The sequence below is a fragment of the Oryctolagus cuniculus genome, chromosome 19 (genome assembly GCF_964237555.1).
Source record: "Oryctolagus cuniculus chromosome 19, mOryCun1.1, whole genome shotgun sequence".
Lineage (NCBI taxonomy): Eukaryota > Metazoa > Chordata > Mammalia > Lagomorpha > Leporidae > Oryctolagus > Oryctolagus cuniculus.
This window is the reverse complement of record NC_091450.1, coordinates 38,215,229-38,228,832: the sequence shown is the minus strand read 5'-3', so window position 1 is coordinate 38,228,832 and position 13,604 is coordinate 38,215,229. Positions and strand designations below refer to the sequence as shown.

Genomic DNA, 13,604 nt, shown 5'->3' with positions numbered 1-13,604 from the left:
ATCCTAGCTTAGTTCTCGATTCAACTTCCTACTAGTGCACCCCAGGAGGCAGTGGTAACAGAAATAGCTGGGTCCTTGCCATCCACCTGGGCATCCTAGACTGACTTCCTTGGGTTGTGAACTTTTGGGTGGATTATCTGTTTTTCTCTCTGGGTCTGAAATAAAATTTTAAAATAGGCTTAAATGTATCCAGTGGAATGCAAATAACACGATAATTTAGATGCCCATATTACCTATTTTAAAAAAGGAATTCTTTAACAGCTATATCTTTCAATTTATTTATTTACTCTTGCACAGTTCCTCAGAGAGACTAAAATAGGGAAGAGTCATGCCTTTCATACACACAGAGAGAGATATAAAAATGTAGTTATTTGTTCATTTGAGAGGCAGAGTTACAGACGGAGAGAGAGAGAAAGGTCTTCCACCTGCTGTTCACTTCCCTAATGGCCACAACAGTGGGAACTGGATGGCTGATCTGAAGTTAGGAGCTTGGAGCTCCCTCCCACTTACACACATGTGTGCAGGGGCCCAAGCACTTCGGCTATCCTCTACTGCTTTCCCAGGCCATTAGTGGGGAGCTGGATTGGAACTGGAGCAGCTGGGACTAGAAACAGCATCCATATGGGATGCTGGTGCCACATGTAGAGGCTTAATCTACTACACCAATCACCAGCCCCAGAGTCATGCCTTTCTTTAGTCAAGAAGTCATCAAAGGGGTCAGAAAAGGACGTTCCACAGTGCCTGACCAAAGACATATTCTCGGGCAGCTCCATCTCGGAAAATAAACACACTATGCAAGCACATACCCCAGTTTGAAGACCACAGTAACAAATTTGCTACATCACTAGTTCTTGTTATTAGGAAGAATAATTTGGATTCTTTTCAAACTCTGATCTTTTCTTCCTGAGATACAAAAATCTTTTATGAGAATCTTGTGAGGTGGATTTTATTACTGATCTTACAGATAAGAGTAAGATCTAAATGTTAAACTTGTCTACATACATATGATAAATTAAAGAGCAAGTACTTGAACTCAAGTCAACTGCCTCAAAAGCACATTAATTACACATGGCTCTCATTTCTAAGTGTACTGTTTTGGGTTTTCCTTCTGCCATTCCTCCAAAGCAATCCTTATCATGTCATAAGATGATCCCGTACAACAGTGCTGTCTCACATGCATCAGAACCCGCCAGCGCTCACAGTGGGGGTGTGATGACCAGTACTGCCGACAGTGCAGGCTCCAAGGTCATGCAAACAAAGCTTACAGCAGTGCCGCTGGGATTCCAATCTAGCACCATTGGATTTCAGAGAGCTCTGAACTACGGTGAAGGGCTCCCACAAAAGCAGATGCAACGAGAGAAGGGGCCTGATGTGATAGGAAGTCACAAACTCTACCTTAGAGGTGACTGGGCAACGGGAATGAGCAAAGATTGTGGTGTGATGAGGAGGGGCGTAACCTAAGGGTGCTGAGGACAGCAGCATACCCAGGCCTCTGCCAAGGCAGCGGCGCTCAGCGCTGCCCCTGTGTTGGGCAGCAGACCAGGCGGCCAAGCCTCTGCTGGTTTAGAGATGCTGGGAAGCAGGGCTTTTGGATGAACTCTTGCAGGCAGACATGCATGCATGTGCATGCGCGCACACACACACACACACACAGCGAGTGCAAGGTGAACATATTACAAGGGTCACACCATCACCACCTCTGGGGGACAGAGAGAGGGTGGACAGACCACTCCTGACACTGAACTGGCTGTCCCTTCAGACAGCAACACTTTCTCAGTTCATTTAAGTAACAGCACAGCGTTGCTGATATCTGCAGACTGCGCGTGCTCCACCAGCTCCCCGTCCCACTCAGCACTGCAGCACCCAACAGATCATACCTACAAAGCAGAAAGACTCAGGCTGTAGGTGTGCTGAGGCTCCACGGGCAATGCCGCTGCTGCTTCTTGGGACTTCACACTGCCGATGACCCCTAGCCCTGACCAATCCCAGCCTTGTGCTCTGTCCCCACCCCATGCTCACTTCTCCTCACCATGTTCATACCTGCAATGCCATGGCACAGCATCGGGCACACAGCACAATTGTATACATCCTTGGCGTTCTGTACTGACCACACAGGCTCTGCCCGTGCCCATTCTCACAGGGTTTCACACTTCCCCACCCCAACTGGAAACCAAAGTTTTGTTGACTACTCAGAGTTCCAAAAGCTACCAAACTAAAGAGCTCTGAATATATATTTATGCTAGATAGGGGTAACACTTGTGGGTGGGGGCTCCTGCCACAAGAACATAAATGGATCACGTTACACTGAAGAAGCACGCCTCTGTGAGAACAGTTATTTTGTTTAGGAGTGTCACTAAGGGACTTATTTTAACAAATCTAATGATTGACTTCCTAGGTGTAAACACAATTCATATCAGAAGAGTAAATCACATTCCAATTATATGCTCAAATCTGGTCCTTTAATCCTCAATGTATTAGAAATGCAACCACATATTTTCTCCCTTTGTGTGATCATGGCCAATCAGGCAAATATTCTGAACACAGCACTCTGAAATGCAATCTTATTTTCAAGCCATCAATTACTTGTATTCGTTGCTGTAGGTGGTGAGCTCACTGTCATTGTGCATCCACTTGAATTCCAAAGGCCAGCTCCCTTCTGCAAGGCAAGTGAGAACGAGGCGATTTCCTTCCAGGTGAATCTGGGGTAGACCTGGCTCCGTTTTAAAATATGGTGCAACATCATCTGCAATATTCCAAGAAGGGGGAGGAGAGAAAAACACTGGATTAAACAAACATGAAAATGACATCCATCAAACTAAGAAATCAACTATTTAAAGAGACTTAATTTTTAAAAGCAGAAATGATGACTATTTGACCCAGTCAGACAGTAAATACCCTTAGTCCACTAGAAACATGCCCAGAAAATATTTCATAAAGCCAGAAGCTCAATGATACCATCAACGGCAACATGGGACAGGTTTACCCAAGTTACTTCTGTTACAATTAACACCAGCTTTTCAAGGGGACAACCCCGGCAATCCCTGTTTATCTAAGCTTTGGTTTTAATCAGGCAATCTATTTTTAAAGTAACAATCGAGGGTATATGCACAAGCTATCAGAGAGAAATTTCCACAAATAACCTTCGATTGGTTTTAAAAATAGGGACTAGGATAAGCAAGATTAACATATATATATATACACACACACACACACATAGATAAGAATCTAATTTTCATCTCAAGCACTCACATACCGTTGTCTCTTTTTGTGAATTTTAATGGAATATAAAGCTGGAAATCTGGTGTCTTCACACAATATTACAAAATAACAAGAATGAGCCAACTACTATACACACAGTAAAATGTGAATCCCACAGACTGATGTTGAGTAACAGAATCAGATGGAGAAAAAGGCTAAAAAACATGTTTCCATTCAAAAATGCAAAACTAATCCATGGTATAAGTGTCAAGATAAGGGTAACCTTGGAAGAGGAGATGGTGATCGGAGCATACCGAGGCAGGCTGAGATCTACTGCTTCACATCCTTACACAGATGAATTTCCTTGGTAAGAATTCGCAGAATTCTGGGCATGATCTTTTGTACGGAGAAACCTTTTTAAAAATGTGTGTGCAGCACACTGGGCTTTTAGCTACCATTCTATCACTAATTAGCATGACCCTCATCAGGACACCAGTGTTCTCTTTCCACATCAGCAGATAAGCAGAATTAAGTGATTCCTCACCTTTTTTTAACCACAAGGCCCACAGGCATAATTTGCTTCCTGTCTGCCTTCCAGGCAGGCTACCCTTTCTGTTTATGAATAACACTACAGGCACACCTGGTTGCTTCCACGTGTCATCCTGGGCTAAGCCATTCCCTGTGCATCTGATGCTTCACCTGGAATGTTATGTACATGCCTCAGCTTAACGAAAGCTCCTCCCCACCAATTCTTCCTAAAAAATTATGTCAGAGCTGGTGCTGTGGCATAGCAGGAAAAGCCGCCACCTACACTGCCGGCATCCCTATGGGCGCTGGTTCAGGTCCAGGCTGCTCCACTTCCGATCCAGCTCTCTGCTGTGGCCTGGGAAAGCAGTAGAAGATGGCCCAAGTGCTTGGGCCCCTGCACCCATATGGGAAGACCTGGAGGAAGCTCCTGTCTCCTGGCTTCAGATAGGTGCAGCTCCGGCCATTGCAGCCAGTTGGGGAGTGAACCAGTAGATAGAAGACCCCCTCCCCCCTCCCTCCCTCCCTCTCTCTCTCTGCCTCTCCTTCCCTCTGTGTAACTCTGCCTTTCAAATAAGTAAATAAATCTTTAAAGGAAAAATATGTCTATTAATATTTATTAAATTTTGAAAATAAAGTATGTATGGATTATATCCCAGTATATGCCCTATAAATTTTTTCTGAATTCAAGCACTAGAACAACTCCAGGAACAAAGTAAATATTAAAAATTTGTTGAAAGGAGTGAATGTTAGAGCAGTAACATAAGTAACAGCAACAGCTGGTATTTACTGAATACTTGCTATGCACTAGAAACTGTTCTAAGTACTTTATATGTATTAACTTATTTTGATTATCACAAAATACACATCATTATTATACACAAAAATGGGTGAAAAACAGCACAAATTAAGTAACTTGCCCATGCATGGCTACCCACCATTATTTAAAACCAGATAATCTGGCTCCAAAATTCACTAACTCTATACATAATGATTCTGAATGTCACAGATTTCTGAATAAAGTAGTTTTCTTCGGAAACTAACTTCAAGTTTTTGTAACTTATTTTTGGAGTTACAAATTTCTGTTTCAAATTACTGTATCTGTGGGGCCGCCGTGTGGTACAGCAGGTAAAGAGTGCCGCCTGCAGTGTCGGCATCTCATATGGGCACCGGTTCGAGTCCTGGCTACTCCACTTCTGATCCAGCTCTCTGCTATGGACTGTGAAGAAGATGGCCCAAGTCCTTGGGCTCCTGCACCCATGTGGGAGACCCAGAAGAAGCTTCTGGCTCCTGGCTTCAGATCTGCACAGCTTTGGCCATCGCAGCTAATTTGGGAGTCAAACAGCAATGGAAGTCCTAACTCTTTCAAATAATATAAATAAAAATCTTTTTAAAAAGTTACTAAATCTGTAACATGTTAAACGTCAAATAGTGTGACAATTATGTTAAAACTGATACTCTGTCTGCATACTAAACTGCTGTACACACTCATGCACCAAAAGGCCGAGCTCACAGTCTGTCTTTCTGGGTTCCATATCCACTGATTCTACTAACAATGTATTGAAAATATCAGGGGAAAATACTGCACCTGTAATTAAAATATACAGACTTTTTTCTTACCATTCCCCTACACAATGCAGTTTAACACATGGTTACAGAGCCATATGTAGTATGAGGTATAAGTAATCTAGAGATGATTTGAAGTGCATGGAAGAAGTGTGCCGGTTACATGCAAATAACAGGCCATTTTATGAAGGATCTGAGCATCCGTGGATTTGGGAACCCATGCAGAGTGCTGGGGTAGGGCAGACCTGGAATCAATCTCCTATGGACACCAAGAGATTATTGTATAGCATTTAACCTGAATGTTGATCATTGTGTGCCATCAAAGTGGCTATTCTGGTCTACAGTTTCACTGACCATTTACTAATACTCATTCATTCAGAATTAGAGAACTTTTCTTCTGCCAAGGGCCATCAGGAGATATTTGTATGTATGTGTGTGCGTGTATATGGCATCATTCACGGGCCATACAAAATTATCAACCTTTTAAGTTATCCTGCTATAGATTTACTGAATTTTGAGTACCATCTGTGGTTGCTGTGGCAAGGCCAGACCAAATAATTTTGCGACTTTTCCCATTCCTGAAACAAATACATGGTAAAGTCCTTATGTGACTGTTCCAAGGACCTGAAGTAGGGAGAGTTAACTTGTCAATGAGATAGAATGCAGGTGCCAAGAGCTAAAGGATCAGGATCAGCAGGAGTCAAATATTCGCGCAACAGCATGTGAAAAGGACAAGCAGTGGGAGCCAAGATGGTGAGCAGCCTTGGGAAGTGCAGAAGACTGAGAAGCCTGGCTGCAGGTGCTGAGAGGGAAAGGAAGCAGGGTGCACAGCGCCCTGCGGCAGGACAAGCACACAACACACACCATCCCCGCCTGACTGCCAGCGGTGCCTACTTCACAGTCAGTCATAAATTGCCCAGTATGAATGACAAATTATACAGTCAATATTATGGTGGCAATAACTGGCTATTATGAAAGAACAGTAGAAAGCCTTCAAAGGGACTGTGTTGCTGAAGTAGGAAAGGAATTAAAGAGGAACCAGCATAGTGAGAGGCGAGTTTGGAAGCAAAACAGGTAAAGTGTTTTAAAAGGTGATACACAGTAGGCTGTGTGAATGGAATAGTAGGAATTGTTGGATGGCTTTAAAACATCGTTTAGGGGCTGGTGTTATGGTGCAGTGGGTTAAACCACTGCTTGCAGTGCTGGCATCCACTTTGAGCATGGGTTTGAGTCCCAGCTGCTCCACTTCCAGTCTAGCTCTCTGCTAATGTGCCTGGGAAAGCACTGGGAGATGGCTCAAGTACTTGGGTTCCTGCACTCATGTGGGAGACCCACATGCAGCTCCCGGTTCCTGCCTTTGGCCTGGCCAAACTGTTGCAGACATTTAAGGGAGTCATCCAGTGGATGGAAACTCTGTCTCTCCTTCTCTCTTTTTTCTCTGTAACTCTGCCTTTCAAATAAGTAAATCTTTTAAAATAAAATATAAATAACCATTATTTAGGAGGTGAAAAACACACAGTGATGGCTTTCTAATAGGGAAGCAGAAGTTTCAAGAAGGATTCTTAGGAGTCTAACTCAATTTTCTGGTCAATAAGCATGCATTTATGCTATGTGCTGTCATCGGCACCGAGAGTACAAAGAGAACAAGACACAGTCACTGCCCCCGAGGTTATGGTCTAGATTTGAGGCAGAAATAAACACAGAGTAAAGTGTTAGGTGCTGTGAGGAAACAAGTATCTCAAAGTCAGGAGAAATCAATCCTGGTCTTCTTTCAAGAGCTCAACCTGTTCTCCCAAACATGATGTGCTCTGGGCTCTATTTCCAGTGCATGCTTCATTTTTTATTGTCAACCATGTGTCCAATTTCCCTTTCTGCCATGTACTTCAGCTAAAATCATCTACTCTTGTGACCCAAACAGTGCAATAAAGCTGAATTGCAATAGATATAGCTTTGATACCTGAGGATTTACTGAGCTGCAGGCTTTATTAATGTCCTACCATTTGCACTCTATTTAACAATAGAAAAAGAAATGCCACTTCATATGGTTCCAGTGTCCTACACAGAAGAGTCATAAAAGATACATCTTTTTGAAAAGGAAAAACTTCAAGGCAGAAGCTCAAGAATTTGAATTTGGTTTCACAATAGAGCGAGTCTCATCAATTTAATATATTATATGGTGATTTTAAATTTAAATTATACCAGAATTCAATTTTTCATGAAATTGATAGTTAACTGAAGATGCCTATATGGTGTATAAAATATTTTGCTGGGGGCTGTGAAGTAGTAGGCAAAAATATTTAAAAGAGTCTTCTTATATGGTTAGTAAACAAATATCTTGTGATTTAAATGCCTGCAGCCTTACTGTTAGCATCGATGTGGCACTTACTATGAGGAAGAGGAAGGGAAAATATGTAAATGCGTGGAAACTGCAAGCATTCAAATTAAAAAGTATGGCCACAAGCATTTTATTTATCCAACCTGGAGACACATAGTTACCTGAGCCCAACACCACTTACTGCTGAAAATACACGGTAGATCTTGAAATTAAACGAGGGCATAAAGGCAACAAAACGCCAAAGCTCTGGGTAGAGAAAGCAGGAAGGGAGGATTGGTATTCAGGTCTGCACAGACCTTGTGCGAAAGTATTTGATCTTCACATGCTCTCAGAGAAAAGTCTGCAAAGAGCCATAAAAAAAAAAAAAAAAATCGGGCTACCTCTGAGGAAACGTTAGGAAACTCTGACCCGGCAAAAAGCCCCTGGTCCACCTACTACTGCTCTTCTGAGGGGATGAGTATTTAAATTAACAACTGACATCCCTCCCCTTACTCGGGGAAAAGCAGACAGTAGCCATACTCCTGTTTACTAGCAATGAACAGTATAAGAGCCTAGGATGAATTACCAAGCAACACCATGAAATTTCTACTTTCACGTACTTTCAAACAGAACATAAATCATTTACAAAACAGAGTTTCACTTATCTGAGGGATACCAATGCAAGGCCCATCCAAAAGAGAAAGGACTTCATGTTCTCTTCAGACAACATCCTAATTTTATGATACAGAAGTGCCTTTCCTAAATTGATTTCTAAGGTTTTTGAATAAAATGCAAATATATTTAACGTCACTTGTTCAGTGTGAAGCTAATTTCATCTGGAAGGGATGGCACCTCATGTGCAAGAGCAGAAACCATGGACACGGAGAGCAGCAGGCCCACGAGCATTCTGGAGCAGAACCTTGTCTGTGGTCCAGCTTCCCCACCATGAGGAAGGGGTAACTTCCTGTGGGTTTTAATTATCTATTCCATAACGGAAAACAGGGAACCTAATTCCCGAAAGCTTGTAATGGCAGAATAGATAGCAATTAACGCACAGCTTATCTGGATACTACTGATTCAAGGTATTATTAAAAGCACAGCTTGCCCAGGCTTCAGTCAGTGTGGAAGTCACACTTATTCTCCCCATTTTCTCTGAAACCAACGTGAATTAATAACATATTTAAGTGAACTCATTAGGTACCAAGAAAGTCAAACTGCAAACTTTGAGTGAACACTTCAGCTAGAATAAAGGTGGAACGGCAGTAACCTATTCAGGAACTTGCCCCTCTCTTCCATTTCAAAGTGGTAGTGAATAAACACACAAGAATCACCTTCCACTTAGCAGATAAATCACCCACACTACAAGCAGGCAAATGTCACACACTCTGTTGCAGCGACAAGGGGATTAAGAAGCCATCCTACTCAGCAACCACCCATCAGGTCAGAATGGGGGGTGGGGGGCGGTGTGGCAACATGAATGGAGCAATCAGATGGAGCAGGACCTTCTATGACCTTCTGTGATTCAACTCTGCTTTTGCCACAGCTGAGCTTCCCAGAGCAAATCATGTTTTAGTTTAAACCACTAATCTTCCTTTCAAATCTTCCTTTATATCAAGTCCAGACGTTTTCATGCCCCCAGTCTATGAATTTGCCACTAACAGGAAGTTTTGTTTCTCAAGTTCCAGTGGGAAACAAAAGCACAGAGCATAATGTGTCATATGTAAACTGTTCCAAAAATACGAGTGGAAGATCCTTTTGTGGTAAATGAAGATACTCACGCTTCTGCTGCCGGGAGTTGGTTCCGCACACTATGGAAGCCAGGGATGTAATCGCACAGTCCAGTGTCCCTATTTCATAAAGCCAATACTAATCTTTCTATAGAAGCCAATTATGCATTCAAATCTATCTGCGAAGTAAAAATTAAATGTGAAGCTACATGTTTACTATAGTCAAATATGCAAATAAGGGAGGGTCACCCTGTGATGACGTAAGTGGACCCTGGAAGGTTTCCACATGCTTTAGGACATGGCAATTCAAGCTGTACTTTCTGAGACCACCAACGTCAATCCTTTAGTAGTTAAAGGTGAAATAGAAAAAGAGGCTGAAACGTGAGAGGCAGAGAGAGAGTTTAAGTCAGTGACGCACAATAATCCTTGAACTAGACAAGTTGCACTCCAATGAAGAGTTGCCTCTATCTCTACAGCCAGTTCTTATTATTTTAACTTATCAAAAATATTCACATATTTTCCAGAGACAGACTTTCAAACACAGTAAAATGTATCTTCATATTCTGTGGATCTAAAAAAAAATCCAGTTTGTATGTTACTTTATATATTTCCACTAGTATCTTCTAAAATAAATCAATATCAGAACTATCTGGGTAAAAGGCAACTACAGTTAATTTCAAATAAACACATAACTAATCTAGTCTGACTACAAAATGTAAGAATGGATGTTTTCCAAGCTGTCACATTATCTCTAACATTTCCCATGGAACATGGCTGGAAATCTAACTCAGTTCCCACCCACAGGCATTCTGATGCAGCACACTGCAGAATCTCCACCAGCTCACTGGCTTCTCAGTCCTCACAGAACTTCCCACAGAAGAGGAGGCTAAGACCAAGACCCCCCCACTCACTCTTGCTCCAAAGTCACACAGGCACTTAATCATTCCTCAAGGACTTGGCCGGCGCCGCGGCTCAATAGGCAAATCCTCCGCCTTGCGGCGCCGGCACACCGGGTTCTAGTTCCGGTCGGGGCACCGGATTCTGTCCCGGTTGCCCCTCTTCCAGGCCAGCTCTCTGCTGTGGCCAGGGAGTGCAGTGGAGGATGGCCCAAGTGCTTGGGCCCTGCACCCCATGGGAGACCAGGAGAAGCACCCGGCTCCTGCCATCGGATCAGCGCGGTGCACCAGCCGCGGTGGCCATTGGAGGGTGAACCAACGGCAAAGGAAGACCTTTCTCTCTGTCTCTCTCTCTCACTGTCCACTCTGCCTGTCAAAAAAAAAAAAAAAAAAAAAAAAAAAAAAAAAAAAAAAAGAAAAAGAAAAAGAAAAAGAAAAAAAAAAAAGGATTTGCCAAGTACCCCTGGGCTATTAGGCACCAGGGACACAGCTGGTCCTGCCATCCTGCTCACAGTCCAGGCAGTGAGAGATACAAAAAACAAACCAAAAGGAGCACCACAAGGTGAGACAACAGAAGTAGGAAGACACTGCCATCGGGGCACGTGGGGCTCTCAGCCAAGGACCTTCCTGGGGCTGCGACCCCTACACCTCAGGGAAGGATCTGAAGAGGATGGGTGCCCAGAGGCCCGGGGAAGCTGACAGATTCATGACACACAAGGCCAAGACTCCCAGGTCCGAAACAAACCCCATGCTCATCACTCGGTGTCACTGCAGCAACGCTGTGGCTTTCAAAAGCTTCTAAAGGCTTTGAAAGAACTGACTCTTGTCCCATCCTTCATGACAAGCAAGAAAGAATGGGCCCCTGTCCTATCCTTCATGACAAGAACTGTTGTCTTTAGGGGTTTTGACTTTTTTTCCCAGATACATGCTTCTAGATCTCAACTAAGAAGCAAAATCTTGAAAACCATCTTTTTTTGTTTTGGTTTTCTTGGTTTTTCTTTTTTTTGGGGGGGGGGGACTTGGGCCCAAGTGTGAAAGGTGAACACTCTTGCAGAAAACTCCAGACAACCTAGAAGTCACTTTGAGGACATTATGTAGGACAAGGAGCGGCCTAGCAGCGGCGGCAATGACTGCCAAGGCTGGGTTGGAACCCAGTCTGGGGACCAGGGGCAGGAATTCCGGAGCACGCTGTCAACTCATGGCAAAGTAAACCATTCAACCATTATTTCTGTCCTTGGTCCCACTATTTTCTGAAAGGTACCATAATCAGAAGGGACAAAGCAGACCAAAGTTTGTACTGCATATTTCTAGATCTCTCCATAAAGAAATCATGTTGTACTCAAAAGTGCGGCTTACAAGGATGGGATAACTCTCCAAGTACCTGGTCCACGGTACCCTGTTGATATTTGAAATGGGGCATGCTAAAACCAGGAGAGCAGGATGGCCCCTCGGATTTCCATCGCACAGAGCCACGCACAGCCTGCCCAGGCTTTAGTGTGGAAGGCATACCGATTATCTCCGTTTTGTCTGAAACCAATGTGAATTAACAGCACATTTAAGTGAACTCATGGGGTAAATCTATGCCTCCAGTATTTTCCCCTAAGAACCCATTCAAGCTCTCAGTGAGATTAATCTACAGTTGAAGCTAATGGTAGAAACAGAAATGGTTGTATTTATGTACTGGTTTGATCCTGCACTGGACTAATCTATTTTAACACATAAATTAATAATAAGAAAAGACAGTAGGATAAAAGCAATTCTCCTATTTCTCCAAAAATGAAATAAGCTTCCAGTCCTCCAACATTTTACTTCAAAGTAACAGTGTGCTAAATTGTCATTTCTATAGTTTTTACTGAAAAAGTATAAGCAATTAAAATATAAGAAATGTCATTAGAAATAACCAATATTATTCTTGAATTTGGTATAGTATTTCTTTTAAAGATTCTTTCAAGTAATTCTGAAAGTCCAACGTGGACTAACAAACAGCCCAAGAAAAGAAGCTCATATATGACGTACTTTCTCTACCTAGCCATTCCCTGGTGAGTTTATAACATGTGCTTACCAAAGTAAAACCTGGGACTGAAAAGATACCTAGATGAGGAAGATGTAATTTCAGACCAAGAAAATGACATGTGAAAACAACTTCCTAAGGACATCTACCACTAATTTTAGCCACACTACAATCGAAAACAGTTTGACGAAGAGAAGTACCCATACCTGATGGCAGTTTGAAGTAAAGACCAGGGATGCATTAATTCACTTGAAAGGAACACTAAAGTCATTATATGTTAACACAAAACAAATTTTTATGAAAATTAACTATTAGCCAAAACGAAAGAATTTTTAAGAAGAACTTTTGGCACCTGTTCCACATTTTTTTCAACATCTGGCCCAATAAAAGACAAGCAGTTCCTTACATGTGCATCCCAATTTAGAGTTAGCCACCTGTTGTTTCAGTTGCAGGGCATGAATAAAGTACAGTCTCCCAGGTAGTACTTGTGAACAGGAATAATTTAAGCTATTATCATTTTCAGCATTCTTTTTTGTGTGTGTTTGACAGGTAGAGTTATAGACAGTGAGAGAGAGAAAGAGAGAAAGGTTTTCCTTCCATTGGTTCACTCCCCAAATGGCTGCCACGGCCAGTGATGCACCGATCTGAAGCCAGGAGCCAGGTGCTTCTTCCTGGTCTCCCACGCCGGTGCAGGGGCCCAAGCACTTGGGCCATCCTCCACTGCCCTCCCAGGCCACAGCAGAGAGCTGGATTGGAAGAGGAGCAACCGGGACTAGAACCTGGTGCCCATATGGGATGCCGGCGCTGCAGGTGGAAAATTAACCTAGTGAGCCTCGGCGCCAGCCCCCGGATTCTTTTTTTTTTTTCTTTCCAAAGCAGAGTTACATAAAGAGAAGGAGAGACACAGAGAGATCTTCCATTTACTGGTTCATCCCCAAAGTGGGCTGGTCCAGAGACAGAAGCAAAAGGTCTCTTCTGGCTCTGTCACATGGGTGAAGGGGCCCAAGCACTTGGACCATCTTCTGTTGCTTTCCCAGGAGCATCTGGAGAGACATGCATCAGAAGTGGATCAGCTGGGACTCAAACCAGTGCACGTATAGGATACTGGCTTTGTAGGTGGTGGCTTAACCCACTACACCACAGCACTGAGCCCAAGCATTCCTGTTACTACTCTACCAACATTGAGTAGGTATCAGTTTCAGAAGTATTAGTTGCAATGTGGAATCTGAAACTCCATCAATGAAATTTTGGTACTTTGTTACATTAAAATCCTTTTGTCTGTCCTGCACTTTGAATGAATCTTTTATGCAGTCAAGGCTTTGTTGCTTCAGTGGGTTATACACAATGTAAAAAATGTTACAAGATAA

The 13,604-nt window shown here is 42.9% G+C and overlaps 1 protein-coding gene across 6 annotated transcripts in view; it reads right to left on the bottom strand.

Annotated features, from left to right (window-relative positions):
- Nucleotides 1–13,604, bottom strand: part of SDK1 (sidekick cell adhesion molecule 1) — a 980,492-nt gene that overhangs the window by 587,600 nt on the left and 379,288 nt on the right. For all 6 annotated transcript variants that reach the window (XM_070064289.1, XM_070064291.1, XM_070064290.1 and 3 more), the window contains exon 2: nucleotides 2,584–2,743. In XM_070064289.1, coding sequence (XP_069920390.1) covers nucleotides 2,584–2,743 — 160 coding nt within the window. The remainder of the gene's footprint in view (nucleotides 1–2,583; nucleotides 2,744–13,604) is intronic.